We start from the raw sequence: 15,000 nt of genomic DNA, 5'->3' as shown, positions 1-15,000 counted from the left end.
ACATCATTTATCTTTGTTTAACATTCCTTGAATAACAAAGATAAATGTGATTCAACGTGCATATAATATGTTTTACAGAACTCAGCCATTATTTCTTCTTCTTTGCCACTTTCTTTTCTGTCATCACAAAATGTAAATGCTGAAAAGACGATTTATGGAAAATATCAATAATACAACATGTACTAAGTTATGTTAAGAATTGTAGTTATCGTACATTTTTGAAAACTTTTCTCGAATAAAATAAATTTTGATCGCACTAATAATTTCTTTTTTAATATTCAAATAATAACTTGAATTTAGTTGAAAATTTTCAAATTTAGTTTGAAAATTTTCTTTTTGATTTTTTGATTTCAGATGAATTGACTTTGAAAAATCATGGTCACCGCTGAAAAAACTGGTTTTTTTAACGTGGCTGCAACTTTAATTTACAATATTTCTTTAATTTACAATATTTTTTAACGTAAAATTTCCTGAATGTTGTTTAATATACGTATTATTGTATCAATAATTTGTTGTGAGAAAAAATAAATTAAACTTATAAATATCTCCGAAAATTACATGTTTTTTCACCTTGCGATTAGACATGACCCTACTAAAATAACTCTTAAAGACTAGATTGTTAAGTGTTTGATATTTTGTGTGAAATAAAAAATAAAAGTATATGTTTAATAAGTTTGCAATTGTACTATCTTATTCTATATTTTTAAGTTTTAAGTTTCATTTTTGCTAACTTTATAAGTGTTTTTTTCTTGTTATCTTAAAAATACATTAACAATTTTTTAAAATATAGTAATAAAAAAGTTTTCCTACAAAAATAAAACAAGTCTGTTTTTTAAATCTGAGTTACGACGTCAAATCATTTTCTATTAGTACTACTTATCGAAAATTTTTATAAATCTTTATAAATAATCTCATACACTCTTGTATGACAAGATATTATGAATTCATATAAAATTATATTATGAATTCATATAAAATTATATAATATCTTTTAAATTTTTTAATAACTTTTAAAATCTTAAAAGATTTAGGAAACTTCACATAAAGTCTATAAATATTATATGGAGAAGATCACATGTGATCTTTCTTTCTTGTATGACATTATAAATGAGTGAATTATTTGCATTTGAAAATTGATGAGATCTGATGAGATCATATAATATCGTGACAAGTTCATTAAACTTGATTGAGTTTCAAAATTCTTACAAGTTCTGTTATAACATTATAACATAATATAACACAAGTATTTGTAATTTGTTTCAAATAATGTTGTATAAGTAATTTAAAGTTTAATAAGAATTTTATATATGTATGTATTTGAATATGTATTTATGTATATGAAATTGTACTCTTCAACACAAAAATAATTATAATGTCTTATGTAAAAATTTCATACAAGAATTTTTGGTAGGGATATCATATCGTAAATAGTTTTGTTCTGGAAAGAGAAAGAAAGAGAATCAAACAAGAAACATATTATAATATAAAATATAAATAGGTAATAATATTTAAAAAGTTCGAAAATGTCAAACAAGTTCAGAGATTTTTTTATATTTTTCTATTTTTTTAAATAAATCCTTAAAATGAATTAAAATCTATAACTTTATTCTTAGACTTATATGATCTGAGAACAATTACCGCTCTCTAAATTTTTAGAGTGAAAATACTGCCACTACAATTTTTTGAATCATTTTTCACTCAATAAGAATTAGAATTCAGTGTGATAAAGTAAATTTTTAACTTTTATTGGAGTGGAAAATCACTCGAAAAATTGTAGTGGCAGTATTTTCACTTTATTGAAATGGAAAATCACTCTAAGAAATTTAGAGAGCGTATTTACACAATAACCGATTTACATATAAATTTTTTTTTAATGTAACTTTTTGGACTTATTTTTGTAGGAAACACTTTAATGGTTTTAAATGTAGGACTTGCATACCGTCCTCATTGTCTTGTCGAGGTGGTGTTGCTGCGTTATTTGCGGAATTTGTTGTCGGTGCGACTGTAGGTAGAGGTAGTGGTGTAGTATATCTTGCCATGGCTAAAGACACTGGCGGTCTAAAAAATAATTTGTGATAAAAAGATTAAAATACCTGAATAGTGAAAAATAATTATATAATTAATAATTTCTACTGATATATTTTGTTATTTGCTAGAGTTTCATTTAGTTACGTGTATGAGTATCTTAAAGAGATGTGTGCAAAAATGCGTATATTTGAAAAAATATTTTGCTTTTTAAATAATGTCATTAAAAACTTTCTCGAATATAATAAAAGAGACGGAACGAAATTTTGTATCTCTTTATTCGTCTTCTTTAAAGGATCATTAGGATTGCAAGTTTATCGAATTACAATTTTCTAAGACTCGATTTGACAATAAACGACAACAAGCGACGATATCTTCAGTCTGCTCGCCTGAGTATTTCGTTTATAGGTTCGTTTTGTTTTGCACAGGGACATTTCGATTTTAGGTAGATAGACAAGTACAAACAACGCGATCGCGATTACTGAAAACCGATCGAGAGGGAGACGCCATTGATGCTCCCATAAAATACTTTTTTCGACAAATACGATTTTCACAATTATTTTCATGCAAATCTAATGGTGCAAATGACGTTTTGCGGTGAAATCGTGATTGATTCTCAAGCGAAGCAGCAACGGCAAAGGTAAATTCTTGTTGCTTGACGGTATGTCACATATATTTATAAATAAATATATATATATATATATATATATATATATATATATATATATATAAGTATCTGGTCAAATTTTTAGAAATGAGACTTACTATGCGCGCAAAGGAAAAGCGAATTTATGATAATATTTGTCGATTCGCAGCAACGGACGAGGCTGTTCGTAATTCTGGAAGCGAGATCACCGGTATCATTGCAACGTTTAAGGGTAAAATTCCGTTTTAATATCGACGAAAATCGATGCGAGCGCGCTGGCTTCGTCACGGAAAATGGCGATCCCGGCCGGTAGAAACTTTGCAAGCTGCTACATAGAGCTGTGTAAGCAACAGCGATTGCGACCGTTGCCGGTGATATGTGTGACTCTGCCTCATAGTCTGGACTTCACTACCGATCGCATTAAGCTAGATGACTGGGGACCAATCTTGAACTCTCTTTCTCTCGATCGCTCGCTCAAATCAATCAGCGTACACAGCAGGTTGAAAATCAACTAAATTTGATATTTTTAATATAAATCTTTTTATTTATAATATTGATTAGTTTTTATTTTTCAAACTTAATGGCAAAACGTGAATGGAATATTAGTATATATTTGTATAACTACAATATATATATATCATATATATAATATATATATATATATATAATATACATATTATATGTGTTTGAGTTATTTTTTCTTGCACATTTTTGTTAAATTATGTTTTTAAATTTTTCTAAATTATTTTTTATTTTATTTTAGTTCTTGTTAACTTTTACTTTAAATATGGGCATTCTAAAATTACAAACAAATTATTTTGAAAACAACAAAGTATAGTGTTCTTAGAGTAATTATTACTCATATAGCAAAAAATATTATACAACATTTTTGCAATATTGTAAAATTGCTACATTATTGGAATGTTGTGTATGAATGTTTTCAAAATCACTTGTCACAATCTTAATATAAAGAATTACATCCGTAAAATATTGAACAGGTATCAATGTCGCAAACCGTTGGAAGAGATAAATTCTGAGGACAAGGCGCGAGCAATGGGTAAGGCTCCGGTAGTCCTCACGCGTTACTTGTTGGAGTGGTTGTCGCAGAGCGTTGGCCAATGTGTGAGAAATTCGTCCAGCCTTACACATCTAGAACTAGAAGGCATTCCCTTTCCGCCAGATTGCATTGCGGTGCTCTGTGTCGGTCTGTCAGGAACGCAGACTCTAAACCATTTGTCTCTTCGACGTTGCTACATCGGCGACAATGGCTGCGAGCTAATCTGTCGAACGATAGCAGACCTTCGCAGCATGCGATCATTGAATCTTAGCTACTGTGATCTCACGCCGAACAGCGGTAGCGCGTTAGCGTCCGCGCTTTCAAGACAAAAATTGGCATTGTACCACGACACCTGGAAGCAATCGTTGAGGTATCATGAGCCTAACTTCGAAACTATGCCAGGTCTACGTCGGTTAACCTTGAACGACAATCCTCATCTGGGCAACTGTGCTGTGAGAGAAATGATCGAGGCGATACGTGATAGTCTGTGGATGAAGGCATTGGATCTTCAACGTTGCGGCTTAACGGATCAGATTGGCGCAGATTTGTTAAACCTACTTGACCAGAACAATACGTTAGTTGTACTTGATGTGAGAAAAAATGCAAATTTGAATGATGAGTTTGCAATGGAGGTGATGAGAAGGTTGGTGAAGAATGACGTCGAAGGAAAATTGGAATATAAGTGGATAGGATTAGCGCCAAAAGATAAGACAATTGCATCGGCCGATGCTCGAAGAAGTAGTGAGAACGAGGACATCACGAAGCCTTCAAGAGTGCGAAGTGCTTTTATTAAATGTGCGAGGCGATCATGCCAGGTGATTCCACCGAGGAGAACAGCTCCGGTATTACTTCTACCAAAGAAAATCCGATCACCTTCGCCCCCAGTTCGTGATACTCCTCAGCAACGTAATTTAATCCATTCGGAAATGATCAACAATGTACAAACGATACCAAAGGTCTCCCTTCATTTGGATCTTCACTCTCGTTTGCAGCCCTCGGTAAATCGCGTCGATTGTGATATCTGGATGCAATCAAAACGCAAAAATAACGCGGAATGTTCCACTGAGACAAGCTTGAAGACTTTTGATTCGATTAACAGAATAGATGTTGGCACGCAAAGTGTGGACCAACAGGACGATTCAGAAGAAATCCAACGTATTCTCACACAATTGACGAAAACTCAAGCGGAACACGATCGCCTTTTGGAGGAAACTAAACGAATCGATATTCTGCTTGTTGAAGAACAAACGCGCCGCAAAACCGTTGAGATAAACCTACGATCAGCACAAAATGACATCGCTAAGCTAGAAGGTGCTCTGAAAAAGAAGGAAAACGAGACTAAAGGTTATTTGTTAGTCAGTCAGCAATCATTGAATGAAATATGCTTATCCTTCGATCGACTTCTGGAGTTGCTGGAGAATGTCATCGGTAAATGTCCGTCCGATAGAATGCTGAGTTCGCAACAAATCGCGAGCGCAGATATTAAGCGACACTTGGTGTCCATCATTAGACAAACCAAATCGGAAAATCTAAAGCGAGGCTATAAAATGGACGTTCAGTTGCCGCAATATATGGATAGCGCACGAAAATTCGTCAAATCTGAGAGCGATGTAAGATCAACAACGCCAATCCCTACGACGCATCTCGAGAGGAAAATTGGCGAGTGCCCGGAGAACAATGAGCCACGTTATCGATGTTACGACACTGATAAGTCGATGTCGTCGTCCGTCGATCGAGCCCGAGCGATCTTCGCGAGTATCGTTAGCGGCGAAGCTGTACTTGACTTCTGCTAGTTAACTGACTGATTAAGTTTGCAATTGTGCAAAGACAATTGCATAGTAAAGTCTCTTTTCGGAAATTTCATACGTGGGATGTATAGATACATATCTTGTATATCATACATATATAAACTACGTGCAAGGAACGTACACATGCACTTGCCGTGTTTAGTTCCTTATTAGTAGAGAGAGTTCTATAATTATATATATATATATATATATATATATATATATATATATATAGTGCAATTTCTTTATTATGAGCTTTATTTAGTTTCGATTCGAATGTCAAACTTCTGAGTAATGCCGTAAAAGCACGTAAAAAACTTTATTTTGGACATTTATTAATAGACAACTTTTATATCTTGGTATGTTATTTGAGGTAAATAATTTTATTTTTATCCCGATATATATATATATACATATATGTAACTGGATTCGCGGTATTAAGAATAGAAGTGAGAAAAATTAAGACTACAGCTTGCAAATTAAAAGATATTCATTATTTTTAGTAAGAGATATTTTATAATTACTTTACCGTATTATCTCTCTCTCACACACACACACACACATTTTAATATGTGATTACGCAATAATGATCTGAACATTGTACAAAAATGTATTTGCGAAATGCATTTATTTCTATTTGTATCGTATTCAATTGTTAGGAGCAAAGTATTTTTTTTTTAATGAAACAAAATGAAAATGACACGATGCAAGAAATTATTTGGTCGAATAGTTCATAAATGATTGGAATAATTATGGGTTAAGAATATCAATTAATACTTTTGTCTAGATAAACTATGACAAAATGTGTAATACGAACAGTCAGAAGATGACATGGCTAATCGATCGATTACTTACATGACGAAAAACATGTCATATTCGAACCCATTTACAACCATTTTTATAGCCGTTTTTTTTCTTAACGCGTTATTGTACATAGAATAAATATTGTGCTGATTAGTTTGTAAAACTTTGTTAGAATATTTCTTACCGTAAGGGAAGATTATTTGTGGCATAATATCTTCTTTTATTGTTCTCAGTTTACTCGATAAAAAAAATTATCGTCTGTTTATAACTGTGACAATAATCTCGGGTTGATATTAATTTATGTGTAATTATAGATTCTGATATCGTTGACAATTTTATGCGTTTCTGCTCCAGCGTAGGTTCCAAACCTTCATGTTTACGCAATCAAATTGTTGATTTTAGTAGAAGCAATCTCTCTTTTCTCTTATGACTCATTTTGAATTGTAGCATGGAAACAAACAACTGAGATAACAATTATTTTGTAACAATAGATTGTGTATTTAATTACGTAAATATGAAATTGCCCATCTTTGGATTGATACAGATACGTATCCGACATATCGTTGTCGCTTGATATCTTTACGACTTTATTAGTTTTCAATTTTTTTTAAATTTTACATTTGATGTATTATAAAACCCACATCAATGTAGAAAAAAGTAGCTTTCTATGTACTTTATTCAAAATGTGAAACTTTCCTTTGTAAATTTGTAGAGATTGGGTAGATATGTATAATTTAGCGAACTTAAGAATTTTTCTAGGTATATTACTTTTGATTTTTTATCCTTTGAATTTTGAAATTTTAAAAATTTGAGGTGAGGGATGGACTTAAACTAATTTGAGAATAAGCTTATATCGTGGAAAGATTGATCGCTTGTGTAATGCGCACAATATAATAACTCGCTAAGAACAACGCACTATGTCGCAAAGCGCCACGTCGGACGCTGGCCGTCGCTTTTAACGTTCACCCCTTGGCGCTCTATGGATTTTCCATTAGTTCCAACCTGAACAGCCGGTTATCTGAAAAACGTTACGTCTACTCGGGCTGCTAGTCAAAGGTAATTTTTCATGATAGATCACGCTCGGCGTGTCACTCACAACGGCGAAAGGTAAACCTGGTGCGCAGCAGAAGATCAAACGTGCCAACAACGTCGCTGGCCCTCGCTGCTCTTATCGTTGAACCCGTCAGGTGACTATCGATCGCGTCCTTTCCATCTCGCCTACCGTTCTCTAATCGGCCATATTTGAATAGAAATTTCGTAGAGTCTTTGTGATGGAATTTGCAAGTACCTATGCGACCAACATTCAACACTCTTGCCCTTTTGACAAAATCACGTTCCGAAAGTCTTTCCCTTTCCAGATATGCCCCTAAGATACTATCGCTATTGATTCGTGCAAGCGTTTTGATCATCGTTAATTAATAACCCAATATTATTTCTTGAGATTTTGTTTGCTCTTATTCCCTTCGACTTTGTTTTGCAATATTTTCTTCATTATCTCCTGATTACTTAATTGTTTTCTTCTCTTTAAACGATTGATTTTTAATGTTTAATAATTTATATATTTAAAAAGTGTAATAATATCTTTGAAATAAATATATTAAAGAATAAATTAATAATTAAATTGCAAAGAGCAATAAATTATTACTTACCCAAAGACCCCTACAGCGACCGCGGCTTCCCGCAGCGCTCGTTCTTGGTCCATTTCTACGAGTGCTTCCGGTCTGATGGTGGCAGTGTTCCTTGGTTGACGTTCATTCTGAACAGCTGTAATTTGTTTTTTGTCGTGTATATGTATATGTTGTGTGTGTGTGTGTGTGTGTGTGTGTGTGTGTGTGTGTGTGTGTGTGTGTGTGTGTGTGTGTGTGTGTGTGTGTGTGTGTGTGTGTGTGTGTACAGGGTGTCCTAAAACATGTGGGTCAACGCTCGTGAAAAGGTAGAAGCGATCGAGATGAACATAAAAGTCCAATATTGTCTTTAGTTAGATATTGGGTTAGGTCTTGGGTTAGGTCCACTAATAATCAAGTATTAATTTTTCAAATTACCCGAATGAGAGCACGCTGAGGGAAAAACTCGATCCGCTCGAGCCATAACAAAAAAAATCTATCGTGAATGTATGATAAACTTTCATTAATTTACTGTTCACAATTACGATAGAAATTAATTAGATTATTTGCAGATTCCATACGTTAATATCTCGATTATTAGTGGACCTAACCCAAGACAATATCGAACTTTTATGTTTATCTCAATTCCTTCTATCTTTTTACGAGTGTTGACCTACATGTTTTGGGACATCCTGTATCTATATATATAAGTACAGAGAGTCTGTATGTCCGTATTTTTTCTTTGTTCGCGAACTCCTTTGTCATTTGTGGCCCGATTCTAATGCAAAAGATCTCCTTTTATTCTAAATTTTACGAGGATTTCTATTATGGGTTTGGATTTTCGATATACAGGATTTAAAAAAAAATATTTATCTTTTGTTTAATTATTTCTGTATGTTCGCGAACTCCTTCGTCATTTGTGGCCCAATTCTAATGCGAAAGGTCTCATTTTATTTTAAATTTTACGAGGATTGCTGGTATGGGTTTGATTTTTCGATATACAGGGTTTTTCAAAAAATCTGTATAAGTACCGGGAATGCCGGATGTCCATATTTTCTGTTAGTTCGCGAACTCCTTCGTCATTTGTTACCCGATTCTAATGCAAATGGTCTCATTTTGTTCGAAATTTTACGAAGATTTCTACTATAGGTTTGGATTTTCGATATACAGGGTTTTTCAACAAATATTTATATTTTGTTTAGTTATTTCTGTTCAAAGTCTTGTCCACGTTTTCATTTACTTTACTGGATTTATGAATTTTTTTTTTTAAAAAAGGAAGATGCCGAATCAAATAATGTACAATTTGATCTTTTTTTTTTACTTTTTAATTTCTTGATATAAATTTTTTTTTGCAATTTAAGTAATTAACTTTCTGATACAATCACCTTTTATTTTCGCACCTGAAAAAAATCTTCAATCTTCTATTTTTCTTTATAATAATACTTTCTTCTTAGGCCTTCGATAATGCAATAAAGTTATTCAACTTCAATTTTTAACGTGAAATTTTCATTCTATCCTTACAAATTACTATAATGCATATGAAACCAGCTGTTTAATATTTCCTTTGTAAATTAAATGACTGCCGTTTAAATTACAAATAGACACATTCATACAGAAGTACTGACACTATCACACACCACACACACACACACACACACGCACGCACGCACGCACGCACGCACGCACGCACGCATGCACGCACGCACGCACGCACGCACGCACACACGCACGCACACACACACGCACGCACGCACACACACAAACACACTCTCTCAATCTCAATGTCACATACATACACTAATAAAACTTCTCTATTTATTTTTTCTCAATTTATCATTTTCATTCTATCACGCATCCCTTATCACTCATACTAACACACCTCAACTTCCTTCAGTCTCACGCACACACACAATCTGTGTCTCTTCATCTACTTCTCTCCATAAAATATATACATTTTTAAAAAGGCTTTTATTGTAATTAAATTATTATACATCCAAATATCTCTCTTATATTTTTGTTCTAATAAATTAAATTATTTTTCTCCAAAAAATATTTAATATAGTTTACTGTCTTTGAGTTTTTTATCATCTAATTCTTGAGGTTTTCTAAATTCCTTGCTTTTATCCTTACAAACACCAACACACCTTCTCTTTTTTTTCACAATTTAACATTTTCACTCTCTCTGTCTTCCCTAAACAATCAAACACACTTCAACCACCCTCAGTCTCACCCACACACACAAACTTTCTCTCTTTCTTTTTCGTCCAAAAAAATATATTCATTTTTATATAGGTATTTTAATTTAAATTATATAAATATACAACCAAATTTCTGTCAAAAATATGTGTTCCCCAAAATTATAAATTAATTTATAAAAATTAAATATTTAATTTCGTTTTCGGTTTTTTTAAAATTCTGTTTTTCTTCAACATTTCTTTGGTGGATGTTTAATTCCTTGCTTTTATCTTTAAATGTGTCTTCCAAAATCTTCTCCTCCAATTCTTTTTCATCTTCAATGTTTTCTTGCTAGATACTTAATTCCTTACTTTTATCCTTAAATGCGTCTTCCAAAATCTTCTCCTCCAATTCTTTTTCATATTCCATTTGTACGTGGACTAAAATTTTATCCCAACCATCTTCTATTTCTAAAATTTTAAATTTTTGTATTAACAAAGAATTTCTAAAATATTTTTAAAAAGATACTTTTATCAAAATAGATTTAACCTTAATAATTCATAATCATTGATAAAAGGTTCTTTCTTAAGATAAATCAATATTTAACTTTTCGAAGATACCTTTTTTCAATTCTTCAATTTCTCTCTGTCTTTCTCTACTGTCTAATTTCTTTTTTGATATTTCTTTTGATTCAATTTCTAAAATTAATTTTTTTTTCGATATTATTTTTTTCTTATCTTTTTCGAAAAAAAAATTTTTTTAAAAATATATTTTTAAATCTAGTATGTTATTTTTTTCTCCCCCAAAAATAATTAACTTCATTTTCTCCTTTTTTTTTAAATTGGGAGTCCTTGATTTTATTAATTTCCATTACTGAAATTAATTTTTTAAAATATTTTAATCTTTTTTTAAAAAAATTAACATTAAATTCTGACTATACTATTCGTTTTAGGGGTATTTAATTTTAGATTGGCTCTTTTAAATTGCTTAAATTTCTTTAAACCATAAAGATTATTTTTTTAAAGCAAAATTAATTCTTTTTCTTTAAGTCACCAAAATTTAATTAAACAAACATACATTTTAGTAAATTTTTTTAAAACTTTAAACATTTTTTAACGTTAAAAAAACTTTTTAATTAAAAATTATATTCTAACACTACTTTTTTTTTAATTTTTGATTGAAAATTTAAAAAATAATTTTTATTTTAAAAGGAGCTTTAAAAAATACAGGAATATTCTATCTTAAAAAAAGAGTTATCGATACTCGAAGTCTGGAAAGTATTGTTGCCTCTTTTCCGTGATGCTGATTGGTTCTCTCGTCTGGCTTACTTTGTGCTACAAAAAGTAAATATGTAATTTGACAGCTCGTCTTGTAAGTAACAGCAGTGATTTTGGTTAATTTAAAAATGAAACTTTGAAAGCATTATATATAAAATAGTGAACGAAGAAAGACTTGTATTTTTAAGGAAAGGAAAAGAAAGGAAAAAAAGAGAGAGAGAGAGAGAGAGAGAAAGTGACAGAGAAAATTAAAATTAGTTAAGAAAAATGATAAAGAAAGTAAAATAAAGTAAGTAATGTACATGTAAATTAATGATAATTAAAATATCTGGTAAATGTTTATTTTGACCCGCTCTACTCCGATTTCGACGAAATTATACTCAATTGAGTACAGCGTTTTAGCGTGAAACAAAAGAATCTAGAAGAAATAAGTGTCGGTCTCTTCCGCAAAGCGAGATATTAATCGTTAAAACTGATGACTTGGCAGATTACGATACATGTCATACCGGCGAAATGTTCGGACTGAACATAACTCCGTAGCCATATATACGCTGACTAGATTAATCCCACCAAACACCAAGTTACATGTAACGTACCTGTTAGTTGTAATTTCCCACTCAACAATGTAATTGTAATATAACACGTGTGTTATATTGCAATTATGTTATTGAGTAGGAAATTACAACTAACAAGCACGTTACATGTAACTTTGTGTTTGCTGGGATTACACAAGATTAATTACACACACAAAAAAATGTTTGGTCCGGCAAACCAGACAAGTTAATCCTTATGTATTTTGACCCGCTGAAACCGAATCCAAGATCAGAATTGTAAAGTTAACTCATTTCCTAACCTCAAAAAAAATTTTTTTTAAATCTTGGTCCGGCGGACCAAACTAGTCTTTCTTTATGTATTTTGACCCGCTGAATCCAAATCCAATGGCAGAATTGATGAATTAGCTCATTTTTTTCTAACCTCAAAAAAATTTTTTTTTTAATGTTGGTCCGGCGGACCAGAGTTTATTTTATTTTTATGTATTTTGACCCGATGAATCGAAATTCAAGGTCAGAATTGCTGAATGGCTTTTTTTTAACTTATAAAAACACCTTATAAAAGCAGTTTGGGTTACAAATGTATAATCTAGAACGAGCAAGCTTGCGTAATCATATTACCCGGGGAAAATTCAATACGTAAGATAATTCTGAGCATTTGTGAATAAATATCCTAAAAAATACAATCCCTTTTTTTATTATATATCCCAGCAAACACAAAGTTACATGTAACGTGCCTGTTAGTTGTAATTTCCCACTCAACAATGTAATTGTAATATAACACGTGTGTTATATTACAATTATATTATTGAGTGGGAAATTACAACTAACAAGCACGTTACATGTAACTTTGTGTTTGCTGGGATAACTCTTTTATTCTCGAAGATTTGGACTAATAAACAAACTGAAAGCTGGATGTTACAAGTCTGATGAGTAGAGACTATTCATCGATTCTTTTAAGAGAAGCTTGAAAGCAGTTTAGCTGCACAACACTAATGTATATGCCTCCATTGTAGCGCACACGGTAGTGATAAAAGAAGAGTACACAAACCTGAAAACAGTTCTTAAAAAAATTAAATACACAGAACATAAATAGTAAATTTGTGGGAATCTAAAAATTCTCACCATATTATTGGTCAACAATCAAGTTACACAAAAAATCCGTGTTTCCTATGCGAATGCGACAGTAGAGATCAAACGAACAATTACATAAGGAAAGAATGGCCGACAAAGACGTCTTTGCAACCTGGGTCTAAAAATATCATAAATAAACCGTTAGTTCAGCCTTTAAAAGTTCTTCTTCCACCTCTTCATATCAAATTAGAACTCATAAAACAATGGGTAAAAGCCCTAAATAAAAAGGATGAATGCTACTAGTATTTACAAGAAAAATTTTCCAACATCTCTGATGCAAAATTGCGAGAAAGAATTTTCGATAGACTTCAAATTCGTAAAATGTTGAGAGACGACCATTTTGACCAAAATGAATGAAGACGAAAGAGCAGCATGGCTGAATTTCAAAGATGTCACAGAAAATTTTCTAGGAAACCACAAGGATTAAGAATACCGAGAAAGGATGGCGGAAATGATGGAGAACTATAGAAATCTAGGTTGCTTAATGAATCTTAAGTTGTATTTCTTGGATTCTCATATCGACTATTTCCCAGAAAATCTAAATGATTATAGTGAAGAACAGAGAGAAAGATTTCATCAGGATATCAAGGAGATGGAGCATCGATATCAACGCAAGTGGGATGTGAACCTGATGGCTGATTTCTGTTGGACTTTCAAACGAGATGTCTCTGTGAAAGGGAAGAAACGTGAGAGAAAGCCATTGCACAGAACCTTTGAAAATAAAAGATTAAGATACAATAAAAAAAGGGAGTAAATTTTCTACGCTATTTATTCACAGAAGCTCAGACTTGTCATACGTATTGAATTTTCCTCGTGTATGTGTGGCATTGTGGTTACGCAAGCCTGCACGTTCTGGATTATACATTTGTAGTCCAAACTGCTTTTACAAGAAGTTTTTTTGAGATTAGGAAAAAATGACTCAATTCAGCAATTCCTTGAATTTAGATTCAGCGGATCAAAATTTATAAAAATAGATTATTCTGGTCTGCCGGACCAACATTAAAAAAAATTTTTTTTGAGGTTAGAAAAAATGAGCCAATTTAACAATTTTTACCTTAGATTTGGATTCAGCGGGTCACAATACATAAAAATAAACTAATCTGGTCCGCCGGACCAATATTTAAAAAACATTTTTTTAAGGTTAGGAAGAAATTAGCTAATTTAGCAATTCTGACCTTGGATTTGGATTAAGCGGATCAAAATACGTAAGGACAGACTAGTCCGGTCCGCCCGACCAACCACTTTTTTTTCTATGTTATTGCAGAGAGGTATACAATGTCATTCAGAACAATTTTAGGTCCGTAAAATGACGTATTCCTGACGTAATTCTAAGACGATTTTTCCTTTACCAAAGTTTTATTTGAAATGTAGTTTTTGAGTTATAAGTCAAAATAGTTAACAAATCACGCGTTGAGTACAGAAGGCAGGCAGGAGCGGCGCGCCACGAACGTAACGCGGGCGCGGCTGAATGTCCGCGTCAGCTGGACATAGGTGGAATACCACCACGTAAGTCGCTAACTATTTTATGTTATAACATAAAATTATGCTTTAAATAAAATTTTGGTAAAGAAAAGATTGTCTTGGAATTATGTTAGAAACACGTGTTCCTTAAAATCACTGTAATAACCAAAAGTTGTTCCGAATCGCCGGCTGTCGGACGTTTCAACCAGCTAATTGCTACACGCAATGTGCCGTGTTTGTGAAAGAGAGAGAGAGAGAGAGAGAGAGAGAGAGAGAGAGAGAGAGAGAGAGAGAGAGAGCGAGAGAGAAGAGAGAGAGAGAGAGAGATAGAGATAGAGAGAGAGAGAGAGAGCGCCTAGAGAGGCGTACTATGAGCTAGATATATCGCGTCTTATCTCTCTAGCTCTCTCTCTTCTCTCTCTCTTTTATATCTCTATATCCTCTCTCTCGCTCAGATATCTCTCGCGATCTCTATCTCT

The 15,000-nt window shown here is 32.5% G+C and overlaps 2 protein-coding genes across 3 annotated transcripts in view; one reads left to right on the top strand and one right to left on the bottom strand.

The window, feature by feature from the left end:
* The window catches only part of LOC105834429 (photoreceptor-specific nuclear receptor), a 79,193-nt gene that overhangs the window by 9,640 nt on the left and 54,553 nt on the right, over positions 1-15,000 (bottom strand). The window contains exons 5-7 of one of the 2 annotated variants that reach the window (XM_036285326.1): positions 10,470-10,568; positions 7,969-8,083; positions 1,940-2,058 (exon numbers count right to left, since the gene is read on the bottom strand). In XM_036285326.1, the coding sequence (XP_036141219.1) occupies positions 1,940-2,058; positions 7,969-8,083; positions 10,470-10,568 (333 nt within the window). The remainder of the gene's footprint in view (positions 1-1,939; positions 2,059-7,968; positions 8,084-10,469; positions 10,569-15,000) is intronic. The other variant, XM_036285327.1, reaches the window with a different exon arrangement.
* LOC105830005 (protein Cep78 homolog) lies at positions 2,797-5,633 on the top strand. Its single transcript, XM_012669115.3, has 2 exons — positions 2,797-3,170; positions 3,670-5,633. The coding sequence occupies exons 1-2, from the start codon at positions 2,965-2,967 to the stop codon at positions 5,519-5,521; spliced, it is 2,058 nt and encodes a 685-aa protein (XP_012524569.1). The 5' UTR covers positions 2,797-2,964; the 3' UTR covers positions 5,522-5,633.

Source organism: Monomorium pharaonis, chromosome 4, assembly GCF_013373865.1.
Source record: "Monomorium pharaonis isolate MP-MQ-018 chromosome 4, ASM1337386v2, whole genome shotgun sequence".
NCBI classification, from domain to species: Eukaryota; Metazoa; Arthropoda; class Insecta; order Hymenoptera; family Formicidae; genus Monomorium; species Monomorium pharaonis.
Note: the sequence above shows the minus strand (reverse complement) of the source record. Positions and strands in the feature narration are given on the sequence as shown.